At 39.7% G+C, this 13,417-nt stretch overlaps 1 protein-coding gene across 3 annotated transcripts in view; it reads right to left on the reverse strand.

Annotated features, from left to right (window-relative positions):
* stab1 (stabilin 1) overlaps positions 1 to 13,417 on the reverse strand; it is a 276,631-nt gene that overhangs the window by 177,482 nt on the left and 85,732 nt on the right. For all 3 annotated transcript variants that reach the window (XM_087994200.1, XM_043707873.2, XM_043707874.2), the window contains 4 exons: positions 5,972 to 6,034; positions 4,603 to 4,716; positions 2,187 to 2,240; positions 1,663 to 1,743 (listed from right to left, as the gene is read on the reverse strand). In XM_087994200.1, the coding sequence (XP_087850326.1) occupies positions 1,663 to 1,743; positions 2,187 to 2,240; positions 4,603 to 4,716; positions 5,972 to 6,034 (312 nt within the window). The remainder of the gene's footprint in view (positions 1 to 1,662; positions 1,744 to 2,186; positions 2,241 to 4,602; positions 4,717 to 5,971; positions 6,035 to 13,417) is intronic.

Genomic DNA, 13,417 nt, shown 5'->3' on the forward strand with positions numbered 1-13,417 from the left:
ATTCAAGAAAATTCATGCTTAAATCAGGATGACATTATTTCATAATCATTTCCAGATTTCTGCTCAACATATTACATTGGAGCATGTTCTTAAGCAGAAACTTATAATATATTGTGTCAATTCATCACTGCAAAAAATATTCTCACCATTATTTTGTGCTCCAGAAATGTGTCCTGAGGATCTATAATGTTTAAAAATAATAAAATTCAGCTATCCAATTATAGCTTGAGAATTGCCTAGAATATTTATCTTCCCACTCCTGAACTGTTATCTATGGTAGCTGAAGTAACTCCATGAAGGCCAGTATCCTGTCACCAAATCACCCTTTATTTACACATGCATAGTACAAGATACTGGCCTAGCTAGCTCAGAGCCAGCTCCTAGAGTGAACAGAACCCCTGACACTCCTGCTTATATGTCAGCCTGGGGTCCCTATCAAGGGACTTATATTCTATGAGGACCACTTGGCTGACCTCATTACAATCACTATTGCGTTGTGTTGATACTGCACTGTGCGGACATTGAGCTGTGCATATATTGATAGCCGTGCCTTCATCTGCCAAGGATGAAGCTTTGGAATTTCTTCTCTAAATCTTGACTTCACTGGACAAGCAGCAGCTTCAGCATCATCATTTAGCATTTTTAAAGTGTAGCTCTGTATCAAATGACCTCTTTTGTTAAAAAAGATAAATTAAATTTCTGGTATTTTGTAATTTCTTCAAAACTGGATCCAAGAATTTAGAATTGTAAGTCACTTTATTTTAATGAATAATCGGCAAAATTAAAATTCTAAAAACTACAATAAAATATTACATAATATTGATATTCTGTATAAAACATGGAACCTTTACATGGAATTATTCTTCTACAATTGCCTAGAATATTTATCTTCCCACTCCTGAACTGTTATCTATGGTAGCTGAAGTAACTCCATGAAGGCCAGTATCCTGTCACCGTGGGTGGCACAGTGGCACAGTGGTTAGCACTGCTGCCTCACAGCGCCAGAGACCCGGGTTCAATTCCCGCCTCAGGCGACTGACTGTGTGGAGTTTGCACGTTCTCCCCGTGTCTGTGTGGGTTTCCTGTGTGGGTTTCCTCCGGGTGCTCCGGTTTCCTCCCACAGTCCAAAAAATGTGCAGGGTCAGGTGAATTGGCCATGCTAAAATTGCCCGTAATGTTAGGTATAGGGGTAAATGTAGGGGTATGGGTGGGTTGCGCTTCGGCGGGTCAGTGTGGACTTGTTGGGCCGAAGGGCCTGTTTCCACACTGTAATGTAATCTAATCTAATCTAATTGGTAAATCTTCCACAATCCTTTTTTTTTCAAACTGACCAGGGGTGCCAGAATACTGGAGCAATTTGTGTCAAATCGTGAGATTACCTCAAAATAGGAAGTCTTATATTCACAAAATACTTTACCATTACTTTGAGAAATATTATAAACTGAGTCACATGTATTAGTTTTGAAGAAAACTTAAAGAGAGAAAAGAAAAAATATTCTTACTGCTTTTAGAAATGTAAGATCAATTGAGATTTATAACTATTTTACATAGCATTATTTGAAAGTCAAGGATATATCTCTACTGTAATCTATGGATTTTTCTTTTTGACTATACAAGTACATTTTCTTTCCTTGGCTTCATTTGCATATGTATCACACTTACGTTAATGGTAACATTGATAGATATTATCTGGTTTGCCTTCGTCAGGATTCGAGGCATTGTTGACAATCTGTCTGCTGGCAACTAGAAAATTAAACACAAGATTATGGAAATGCTTTTTAGATTCAGTACATAATATGGTTAACAAAATACTGTGAACAATTGTTTTTTTTTTACGAACTTCAGCTGTAACTAAGCTTCTTCCCGATATTCGTGTCTGACTGCTGCCAAGTTTAATCTGTAGATCTCCTGACAGTCAGCATTAGTGCCCCTTGGCTAACCAGGAATGTGCTTTCAGGTCAATAACAGCCCTGCCAACTAACACGCCTCCCAATATGCAGTAGTATGTCATTATGACGTGTTGAATTTTGATATTTCAACCAAAAACCGGCAAATGCTCCCCACGGGAGATGAAAATGCAAGGATTAAATTGAAACGTAACCCTTCAATCCAGGACTCAATATTCTACTGCTTGACCTTTTCCTTTGACTTTTACCCTGAACATTTTGAAGAAGAAAGCTGCTTACATTGCCAGATGCAAAGATATGATGTTTCACAAGCTCTTGAAGTTTTGGCCGACCCTTGTTTTAAAGAAAACAAAAATGCAAGAGTTTACATGGAAGCAATGACTAGATAGGAAGTTCAACATTTCACTGATGATTCCAGATAGTTTAAGTGTGTTGCTGCTTCTGTTAAAAGCCAAGGAATATTTTTTATAGGCTTTCATTTGTAACAATTATAACTTGTCTCTGCTTCCTTCTTTTTTTCATTATTTTCAATCGGCAGAAATCAGCTTATTGTAAATCTACAATCCAGCACATGACACTTTCTCTGCACATATTATCAATCAAGTAGAAATAATATTATTTCCAGTTGTCGAGCCTAAACTTGCTTGGGATCTGATCTTAATTTAATCAGTTTCTATCCAACCAATGCAATATATTTCTTGGCTTTTAAAAAATTAATTTCCAACTGTATTTCACAATCTAAAGTTTCACACATGAATAATCATCCTTTTCATACAGACTGTTCGAAATGGTAATGCAATTGCAATTTATGAAGTTGTGGCATAAGAATCATATAGCAGCAGAAGTACAGATAGTTCTGTAAATGTTTGCAAATGCTAGAAGTTAGAGGAATAATGTGCATCACCCAGTCGCTGTGTCTTCACTGGGGAACACTGTAAAAGAGGATTTGCAGCTGATTCATCATCTCATAGGCCACAAATATGAATGTATTGGCCACAGAAGAAATACTCTACATAATGAAACACAACAGTTAAGTCCTCCACTGTTGCAATACTTGATGAGGTCCCATAACATCTATGACTGAGAGTGGAGGGAAAACCATGCTCACGACATTTAGGAGTTTTCCTAACCATGACAGAGCTCTGGGTAGGGTTTTGAACTTCAATTGGGGCATAGAACAGAGGTAGGCATACATTATTACCAGTGCTACTGGCTGGCATTGTAGGTCCCCAGCTCCATCCTACACACAGGCCATTTACCAAGGGGCAGGATGGTGGGATGGCAGGATTATCTTGCCACACATGACACATGCTGAATGGCCAACTACTTTTGTGAATGACCATATATTAATTTTCCAATTGATCTCCAGATTCCTGGAGCTTGTGTTAGGCACCGTGAGGACTTCTCCCAGTGACAAGAGAGAAGACACACCTCAGATGAAGCTCCCTCTCCCTCACTTATCTTCCATGACATCCTACTACTGTTTCATGATATATGGCTTCTAATTTTCTCTCCAGCTTCAAACTCCCACCATCCATAATAAATTGGGCAATTCATGCCTTCTGGTCATTAATTGGCTACTGTGGACAAAAATAGTTAGTGGTCTGTTTCCCACAGTTGAAACTTTTGACCCCTTTATGATCTTGTTGATGGAGTCCAGAAACTTGCAGGAAAACTCTACCCCTTACCTCCAAAACTCATTACAACCATTGTGAGAAAATGCCAAACCTGCACCTGTATTAATGCTATCACTAAGCAACAAAGTCATTCCTTTATCAGCCACAAAATAACTATTATTAACATAATATCACAATTGACATTTCAATTGGTGGCTCAGCATAGGGAAATTAAGAGAAAAGTCATTTTTGCCCAATTAAACTGAAATATAGTCATTAAAGGCTGGATATTTCAGGAAGAGGCACAACCTTGATCCTTCCAAATTGAGAAATTTCCTGATCTAGCAGATCCACCTCTTTGAAAAGGATTTTTGCCTGCTGTATTTTTTTGAAGGGGCAAAGTTGGCCTGGAACTAGGCCCAATGTCACAGAAATGTTGCTCAGTTGGCCAGGCTATTAGGCTGGGATGTCTGTCTCCATTTACCAGGAGATTGGCCCAGTTTACTAAAGCACCCTCTATACTTTCCACCCATCATAGCCATTCAGCCAGCATCAGTTTCCCTGACTTTGCAAATCTGCCAAAATGCTAGGAATGGTATATTTTCCTAGTTCCTTCATTCTCTGTGCATATATATACAACTTGATCTTTATTTAGGATATACTAAGTGCAATCAGTACTGGGAGAAAAAACAATCATCACATTGCATTTCACTATTTTTCACAAATTTTTTAAAAAATATACTTGTTTGAATTAAAATTTAAAGTAACCTTGGAAAAACAGTCATGATTTGGCGATGTCGGTGTTGGACTGGGGTGTACAAAGTTAAAAATCACACAACACCAGGTTATAGTCCAACAGGTTTAATTGGAAGCACTAGCTTTCAGAGCGCTGCTCCTTCATCACAACCACCTGATGAAGGAGCAGCTCTCTGAAAGCTAGTGCTTCCAATTAAACCTGTTGGACCATAACCTGGTGTTGTGTGATTTTTAAATTTGGAAAAATAGAGCATCATTGTAATATTACAATCTGGACAGCTTGAACAAGTACAATTCTTATTCATTTTTGTTTGTGCTCCTACCTCACCAAACATATAGAATAATGTTCCATCTCTCATCTTGTCCACTGCATCATTACTTGGCACAAAGACTGTGTAAGGACCAGGGCCATCCAGTATGAAAGGGAGATCACAATTCTATCAAAAGATTAAATAATAAAATAATTCTAAAATCATAAAAGTTAATAAAAATTCCACCTATGACGTATATTGCACTATAATTGAGCAACATTATGAATAAAATATCAAGCATTTTTCTCTAAGAGCAATTTAAAGGCATTTTTACAAGGAAGTACTTTTGTTTACAAAGCAGGGAGTTGCAAGATTAAAAAACACATCCAATACAAAGGATCTTTTATAATTGCCCAATGTTATTCACTGCTAATATTGATTTTGTTGAGTTAGTAATGTCACAATGACAATCACTTCGTTTTAAGTGAATGCTATTAACTCAGCTAACCCATTCCACAGAATCATTCCTTATAAAAGAAAATAAACTCAAAAGAAAATAAAAATCTAATGGGCTCATAATTGACACAAGGATGACTTTTTCATTTGCATTATGGAGCTTTGGAAAAAAGTATATTTTCCAGGATTCAACTGAATCCTCATTGCCTGAATCATCAAAATGTTTATTATGCATTCATTAGCTGCTGAAAAGCTGTTTTAAAGTGCCAGATTTTATGGATTTTGTCACTTCGCAGCCAAGACTTTTTTTTCAAGAACATGTTTTTCTTAAAGGAGGAGATGCAGGGGTTGGAATAGGAGGTCAGAGTGATAAAATCAATTCAGTAACATCTAAATTTAAAACACATGATCTATTTCCTGTGTGACTGCAACTTTTCTGGACACAATACACATGCAGAAAACATATTTTCTGGATTGGGCACCAATCATTTTGGCTGATTATTAAAATGGTGTCAAAGTCTACATTGAAGCAATTGCAATATCAATGTGCCATCAGCCACTGTAAAGCATTGGTTTTCGCAGTGCCTTTGGAAGCAGAGGCACCAATACTGACAGGCACATTAATGTGAATGTAACCTCTGGGACCATTTACAGTCATCCTTCTTTGCTGTCAGCAGTCTTGAGTTTTATAAATCGATCAAATGGTTTTCATTTGCTAAATGTGACTGGACCTTTCTTAGGCAGGGAAGGAGGTGTGATGGATCAACTACGAAATCATGATTTATGTTCTCAAAACTACATCTTGAAATGTTTCCACAATCAAAGTACGTAAATGAAACATGAGCCTACATTAAAGCCAACAGTCTCAGAATCATATCAACATTAAAGTAAGTATTACTTCCAGGGAATTCATTAAACAGAAGCCCAAAGTTACATGCAACTAGTCTTTCAGTTTTGATAGGCCAAATATTTGGAATGTATTTACCTCAAGAATGGTTTCAAACCTACTAAACAACTGTCCTGCAGCAAGAATATCAGCAACAGTTTTCTATTTGAGGGAAAAATAAACAAAGTAAGGTACATACATATTATTTACCAATCTCTGCATATCTAACAAAATGTAAGAAAGAAATGTTGAAATGGGTAGACATGAACATAACAAATACATGTGAAGAAATGCTTTGCTTTGTAAGTACAGAGAATTGAGAGAAGCTAAATAATTAATTCCTCAAGTGCTGATAATCAGTAGACTTTTTCAAATAAGTGCAGAAGATTCAGCCGCCAGAACTACAGGGATTGATTCCAGCTTCTCACATAAGAATGATAGAAGTAACATTTCTTAATTCAAAAATGAAAAGAAAATTAGATAAAAAGCATTAAATACACTAGTTAAGATAGAAACAGGATTAATTTCTATAAAAATCACAGACTAAAATACACGTGTGAATAAGTATATTAATATCACAACATTACTTTTTTTATATAAATGATACAATACATTAGTCATTTAGTAGTACTTATGTAGAACTTAAATTTGACAAAATACACATTTTGCCTACATTCTTGGTCTTGCACTAATCAGGACAATTCACAAGAAATATGAATAAAGGGAAGAGCCAACATTTTTATTGTATGAGAGAAAAGATGACAAGCAGACTTTCATTAGTAGAGACACTGCCACGGAGAATGCAGCAACTAATGATGACTGACAGCTAACTAACAGACATTGTCTACATTTCAAATGAGGCAGGTTGTCTCCTATTTGTCGAATCAATGCCCTGAGAAGTGAGCCAGCAAATGACCATCATCAATTATCCTGGGATAGAGGGGGCATTTTGAGGTTTGCAATCTGTAACTCATGAAGGGCTGCAGGGATCATTTCTGGGTCCACAATTATTTACAAATATATCTTAATGACTTGGAAGAGGGAAGTGAATGTACTCTTGCCAAGTTTGCAAATGACACAAAAAGAGGTGGGATGGCATGGCCTGAAGATGACACGAAGTTTCCACATAGGGATACAGACAGATTAATGCAGTGGGCAAAAGCTTGACACGTGCAATGTGAAGTGAAATTATGTGAAAAATGTGAAGTTATACTCTTTGATAGGAAGAATAAAAGGAAAGGATATTATTTGAATCAGGATTTGGGAGATCTCATGCAGACATTCCAAAAGCACTAGCATCCATTTTCAGCTGTTAACAGGGAAGGCAAATAAAATGTTGCCTTTATTTCAAAGGGAATGCAATATAGAAATTGGAACTAAAAAACAACAGGCATCAGTCAGGTCACATCTGGAATACTGTGAACAGTTTACTTCCCCTTATTGAAGGAAAGGTATACAGGCTTGGAGACGGTCTAAAGAAGGTTCATCAGGTTGATGTTGGATATGGAAGGATTTCCTTAAAAGATGAGGTTGAGTTAGTTGGGCTTAGTACTACCTAGAATTTGGAAGAATGAATGGAGACCTTAAAGGAATATATAAATATTATTAGAGGGTTGATGGGATGGGTGCTGATTTTCAATAGGTCATCAGGACTGTTTGGGATGTTAGTGAACATAAGTTCAAAGAAAGACAGAATGAAAAAAGTCAATTAAGTATGTGAAAGTGAAGGAGAAAAGACTCCTCATTAGATTTTTCAGCTGCATTGTAGGGAAATAACTAAACTACGTGGATTCCGTGTAGGAGAGAAGACATGAGTATTTGAAAATCGGTGATGCATTCAGGCAGAATTGTCCTGGATGATAGGGGACAGCTAAGGGTTGGAGTCAGGATCAGGAAAAGCCAAGGAGTTGCGACTACTCAAGAAGCCCGGTGACACTAATAGATGGCAAAGTTCACAGTGAGGGTTGAAAGTTCATTAGCAGTGTTTGCATGATGCAACGAGCAAAGTTAGACCTCATGGAAAACCACAGCTAAGATATAGCTTTAGTGAAGCTCGTTATCCAGTCAAAAAGCTGGAGCCAATGAATGAGTGCAGTTTCCAGAGTCCAGGGAAATGCAGACTGAGAAATAGAGGTTAATCGGCCAGAATAGAAGCAGACATTGAGGTAGTCCATGATGGACCAGCTCTTAAGAGGTAGCTTCAAGATCAGGTCAGCAAAAGTGAACACCTTCAATGACATTTGATGATCTATCATCTCATTAAAATCCAGAGGTAGTTGCTAAATAATCTTTGTGGATTAGTGGTGCTGGAAGAGCACAGCAGTTCAGGCAGCATCCGAGCAGCAGTAAAATCGACGTTTCGGGCAAAAGCCTTTCATCAGGAATAAAGGCAGAGATCCTGAAGGGTGGAGAGATAAGCTAGAGGAGGATGGGGGTGGGGAGAAAGTAGCATAGAGTACAATAGGTGAGTGGGGGAGGGGATGAAGGTGATAGGTCGGGGGCGGGGGGAGGGTGGAGTGGATAGGTGGAAAAGAAGATAGGCAGATAGGACAGGTCATGGGGACAGTGCTGAGCTGGAAGTTTGGAACTAGGGTGAGGTGGGGGAAGGGGAAATGAGGAAACTGTTGAAGTCCACATTGATGCCCTGGGGTTGAAGTGTTCCGAGGCGGAAGATGAGGCGTTCTTCCTCCAGGCGTCTGGTGGTGAGGGAGCGGTGGTGAAGGAGGCCCAGAACCTCCATGTCCTTGGCAGAGTGGAAGGGGAGTTGAAATGTTGGGCCACAGGGCAGTGTGGTTGATTGGTGCGGGTGTCTCGGAGATGTTCCCTAAAGCGCTCTGCTAGGAGGTGCCCAGTCTCCCCAATGTAGCGGAGACCGCATCGGGAGCAACGGATACAACAAATGATATTAGTGGATGTGCAGGTAAAACTTTGATGGATGTGGAAGGCTCCTTTAGGGCCTTGGATAGAGGTGAGGGAGGAGGTGTGGGCACAGGTTTTGCAGTTCCTGCGGTGGCAGGGGAAGGTGCCAGAATGGGATGGCGGGTTGCAGGGGGGCATGGACCTAACCAGGTAGTCACGGAGGGTACGGTCTTTGCGGAAGGCAGAAAGGGGTGGGAGGGAAATATGTCCCTGGTGGTGGGGTCTTTTTGGAGGTGACAGAAATGTCAGAGGATGATTTGATTTATGCGAAGGTTGGTAGCGTGGAAGGTGAGCACCGGGGCGTTCTGTCCTTGTTACGGTTGGAAGGGTGGGGTCTGAGGACGGAGGTGCGGGATGTGGACGAGATGCGCACCTCCACCCCTCCAACACATCTCGTCCACATCCCGCACCTCCGCACTCAGACCCCACCCCTCCAAGGACAGAACGCCCCTGGTGCTCACCTTACACCCTACCAACCTTCGCATAAACCAAATCATCCGCCGACATTTCTGCCATCTCCAAAAAGACTCCACTAATATCATTTATTGTATCCGTTGCTCCCGATGCGGTCTCCTCTACATTGGGGAGACTAGCAGAGCACTTTAGGGAACATCTCCGGGACACCCGCACCAATCAACCACACACCCTGTGGCCCAACAGTTCAACTCCCCCTCCCACTCTGCCAAGGACATGGAGGTCCTGGGCCTCCTTCACCACTGCTCCCTCACCACCAGACGCCTGGAGGAAGAATGCCTCATCTTCCGCCTCGGAACACTTCAACCCCAGGACATCAATGTGGATTTTAACAGTTTCCTCATTTCCCCTTCCCCAACCTCACCCTAGTTCCAAACTTCCAGCTCAGCAATGTCCTACCTGCCTATCTTCTTTTCCATCTATCCACGCCACCCTCCCCCCGCCCCTGATCTATCACCTTCATCCCCTCCCCCACTCACCTATTGTATTCTATGCTACTTTCTCCCCACCCCCATCCTCCTCTAGCTTATCTCTCACCTTTCAGGCTCTCTGCCTTTATTCCTGATGAAGGGCTTTTGCCCAAAACGTCGATTTTACTGCTGCTCGGATGCTGCCTGACCTGCTGTGTTCTTCCAGCACTACTAATCCAGCATCTGCAGTCATTGTTTTTACCTAAATAGTCTTTGTGATCTATCTTGACTGTTTGATGTTTATCACATGCTAATTCTGGGATTTAGAAATAAGTTATACATTTACAGTATATTGTGTTACTGTTCTAACTTATGTAGTACTGTTGTTCAAAACTGTGGAATTATGTGGCTTTATTCTATTAGCAAGTCTCTTCTCACCTTCGATTTACTTTAAAGAGCAAACGATTACAGGCTCCCTGAGATTGTAACATAATTTGGTGATCTCAGCTGGCATTGTAGCAAAGTTGGCAGTCTGGTCTGGGATCATAATGTAATTTGGGGCTCTTGTGGGATCTGTAATCCACAGCAAAATACACATGCTGGAACCTGATCTAGTTACGGCTGATTAAGATTGTTAATTTTACGGTACATAGTGAAAATCAAGCCGGCTTTGCGAATTGCTATGACTTTTCTGGGGAGAACAGATTTATCTCTGAGTGATTTGCAAATGGCGGTCAAAACGAGGCAAGCAACATTAGCTGAAAAGTTGCAGTTAAAATTAAAAGCAAAGGCAAAGTGTATAGTCAATGTGACAACACGGTATCTGGGATTGGAAGGAGATAAGAGTCTAACCCAGGTGGAATGCAGATTGAGTTGGCTAGGATTCAGTTACAGATGAAGTAGCTTGAGACAGAAAGAGAGAAAAATGTTTGAACTTGAACTTCAAGAGTTCAGAAAATCATGAAACAAACTGGATAAAAAGATAGTTTAGGCTATGGGTAGCAAGACAGTCCCCTATTTTGGCTGAAGAGGGAAGTCCCATTTTTAAAAGCAAACTACTGGCGATGCTGGAATCTGAAACCAACAGAGAAAATGCTGGAAAATCTCAGCAGGTCTGGCAGCATCTGTAAGGATGCTTTGACAAAGGGTCAGTTAGACTCGAAACATCAGTTCTTTTCTCTCCTTACAGACGGAAAATCTCAGCAGGTCTGGCAGCGTCTGTAAGGAGAGAAAAGAACTGATGTTTCGAGTCTAACTGACCCTTTGTCAAAGCATCCTTACAGATGCTGCCAGACCTGCTGAGATTTTCCAGCATTTTCTTTTTTGGTTTCAGATTCCAGCATCCACAGTGATGTGCTTGTATCCAGTGTTTAACCCACTGCCATCTCTCTCTCCCAGGAATGCCTACCCTGAAGAAGTACTACTCTTCTCTTCAACAGGATTTTCGTTCAGCTTTGACAAAGGGTCAATTAGACGCGAAATCCCATTTTTAAGTTTGATTTAATCAAAAATCTTCCTTTTGTTCATAAATGTATGGAATTGGAGTATAAAGTCATTTTCTCTCATTGGGGTGTTATGGACTGACCATACGCCCTCAAAATTAAGAAGGTAGCCCAGACCCTAACATTTTCTTATTTTGAAAGTAGATGTGAAGTGCATGCTCCATATGTGGTGCGACTGGTCAAACTAAACAACGTTAAGCAAAACACAATTTATTTAAATGCTATAGTCAGACTACAAACAAAAGAAAGAGGAATTTAGAACAACATAACTATTGGAAAACTTAACTTAATAATAGATAAAGTATCTATTACTAATTAACTGTTCCAATATAGTAACATCAATAAACACACCCCTTGGCAAAAAGGCAAATTCAGACACAGATTTTTACATGCAGTTCTCCAATCCAGGAGGAAACTACATTGAGAGATTTCAAAGAAAGTAGAAGCTGGAAATCGTTTAATGAAGCTTCCAACTCTTGAGACCCTAAAAAGCTTCTGATGCTAAAGCTAAACGAAAACTAGAAAGCCTGGTCTGTGAGATCTGGCCACATCCATTCAGGCTGTTTCCATTGTTCCAACCTTTTAAAAAACCTAAAGGCCTCACAGTTGCTTACCCTAGTGGTTCTGGTAGAATGCTCAGTGCCTTTGTCTCACAACCTCTCTTCAAAAAAAAGGACAAAGTAATCTCTTAAAATAACAGCATTGTCATAGGGGAATGTTGCTAAACAATCAAAGGCCAAAGGATACATGGGCACTTACGCTACAAATTGTCCTGACTGGTGAAGCAAGAACATATAATTTAGTATTTTGAAAAAACAATTCTCAGATGATGAGACAGTTAGAAGTGCAGGTTTGTAATGCTTGTAACCTTTCTAATGAAGCTTAATAGTTAAGTTTAGGATAGAAAAGATGAAACCCAGTGAGACATTTGTTGAATTTACTGGAGACAAGTGAAAAATAATGGGATCACTGGTATAGTTCACTGAGTTCTAGCAAATGTTTGAAAATGTGATGGAAATTATGATTTTGGAAGAATTCAAGAAGAGTATTCCAGTAAGAATTGAGTCCCATTTGGTTGGTCATCAGTTACCTAAAGTCAAAGAGTCAGCGGGTCCAGTTGATGTACATAATATTTCTCACAAACAGCTAAGTGTTGGTTTCTATCTGGCAACATTACAAATGGAGTCGCTGGGGGAATAGCCAAGATTCTAGCTTTAGGTTAAAGGGAAAAGCTGTTTCAAAGCTGTGCTAGAAAGGATAATATAGAGAAGGAAAGTAACGTTATGAAACCAGTATGTTTTCGTTGTCATAAGAAAAGGCATTTAAAAGTAAATTGTTGTAAGTGCAACAGTAAACCAGAGAGAGTGACAGGAATACTTAAGGGGTCTTCAGAAAATGCAGTACCAATAATAGAAATGAATGTTAAACCAGTGGAACTGATGCACATAATAGGAATTTCCACAGGGCACATTGACTCAGAAAGTGAAGTTTGGAAGGCATTCCCTACTTCTTACAGTGAGAAGTGATGGCAGTGTCAAGGATTACAACGGGTTTATATTTGAAAAGTAAGTCTCTCCATTTTTGCCCAAGGAAAAGCCTGAGAAGATTTTTATCCTGAGGGACATTGATATGGCTCAAAGCTTAATGCTATCAAACAGTGTTGATGGGAAGTGTGTGTCTTTCCCATTACATAAAGAAAATTTAAATTGTGTCCTGACAAATGAATTGTGTTTGGTTAGAATTCTTCTTAAATTGCATATCATAAACATAGATTTTATATTGGGAAATTATGTAGTAGGCACCATGGTTTTACTGCGACTTGGGAAAGAGTGCCCCAATTCCTAAGTTATGTTTGTGAATAGAAACTCTTTGCCTAATTGTAATTCAGTTAAATAAAGAATCGGCTCAAATAAAAGTACTGATGTGTCCATATCTATAATACGACTGTAAGATATGGGAGCAAAATTAGGCCAAGGCTTGAAACGTTTCTCAACCCCATCCTACTGCCTTCTCCCTGTTAAGTTTGATCCCCTTACTAATCAAGAACCCATCCATCCCTCTTAAATACACTTAATGAATTTGTCTCCACAGCCTTATGCAGCAAGGAGTTTCACAGAGTCACCATTCTTTAGCTGAAGAAATTCCTTCTTATCCCAATTCTAAAGGGTCGTCCCTTCACTCTGAGGTTGTGTGCCCTCAGTCCAAGTCTCTCCTACCGGCAGAAACATCTTCTCCACATC

This window comes from Chiloscyllium plagiosum, unplaced genomic scaffold (assembly GCF_037043375.1).
Source record: "Chiloscyllium plagiosum isolate Xiang-an unplaced genomic scaffold, Cpla_swu_hap1 HiC_scaffold_14, whole genome shotgun sequence".
Lineage (NCBI taxonomy): Eukaryota > Metazoa > Chordata > Chondrichthyes > Orectolobiformes > Hemiscylliidae > Chiloscyllium > Chiloscyllium plagiosum.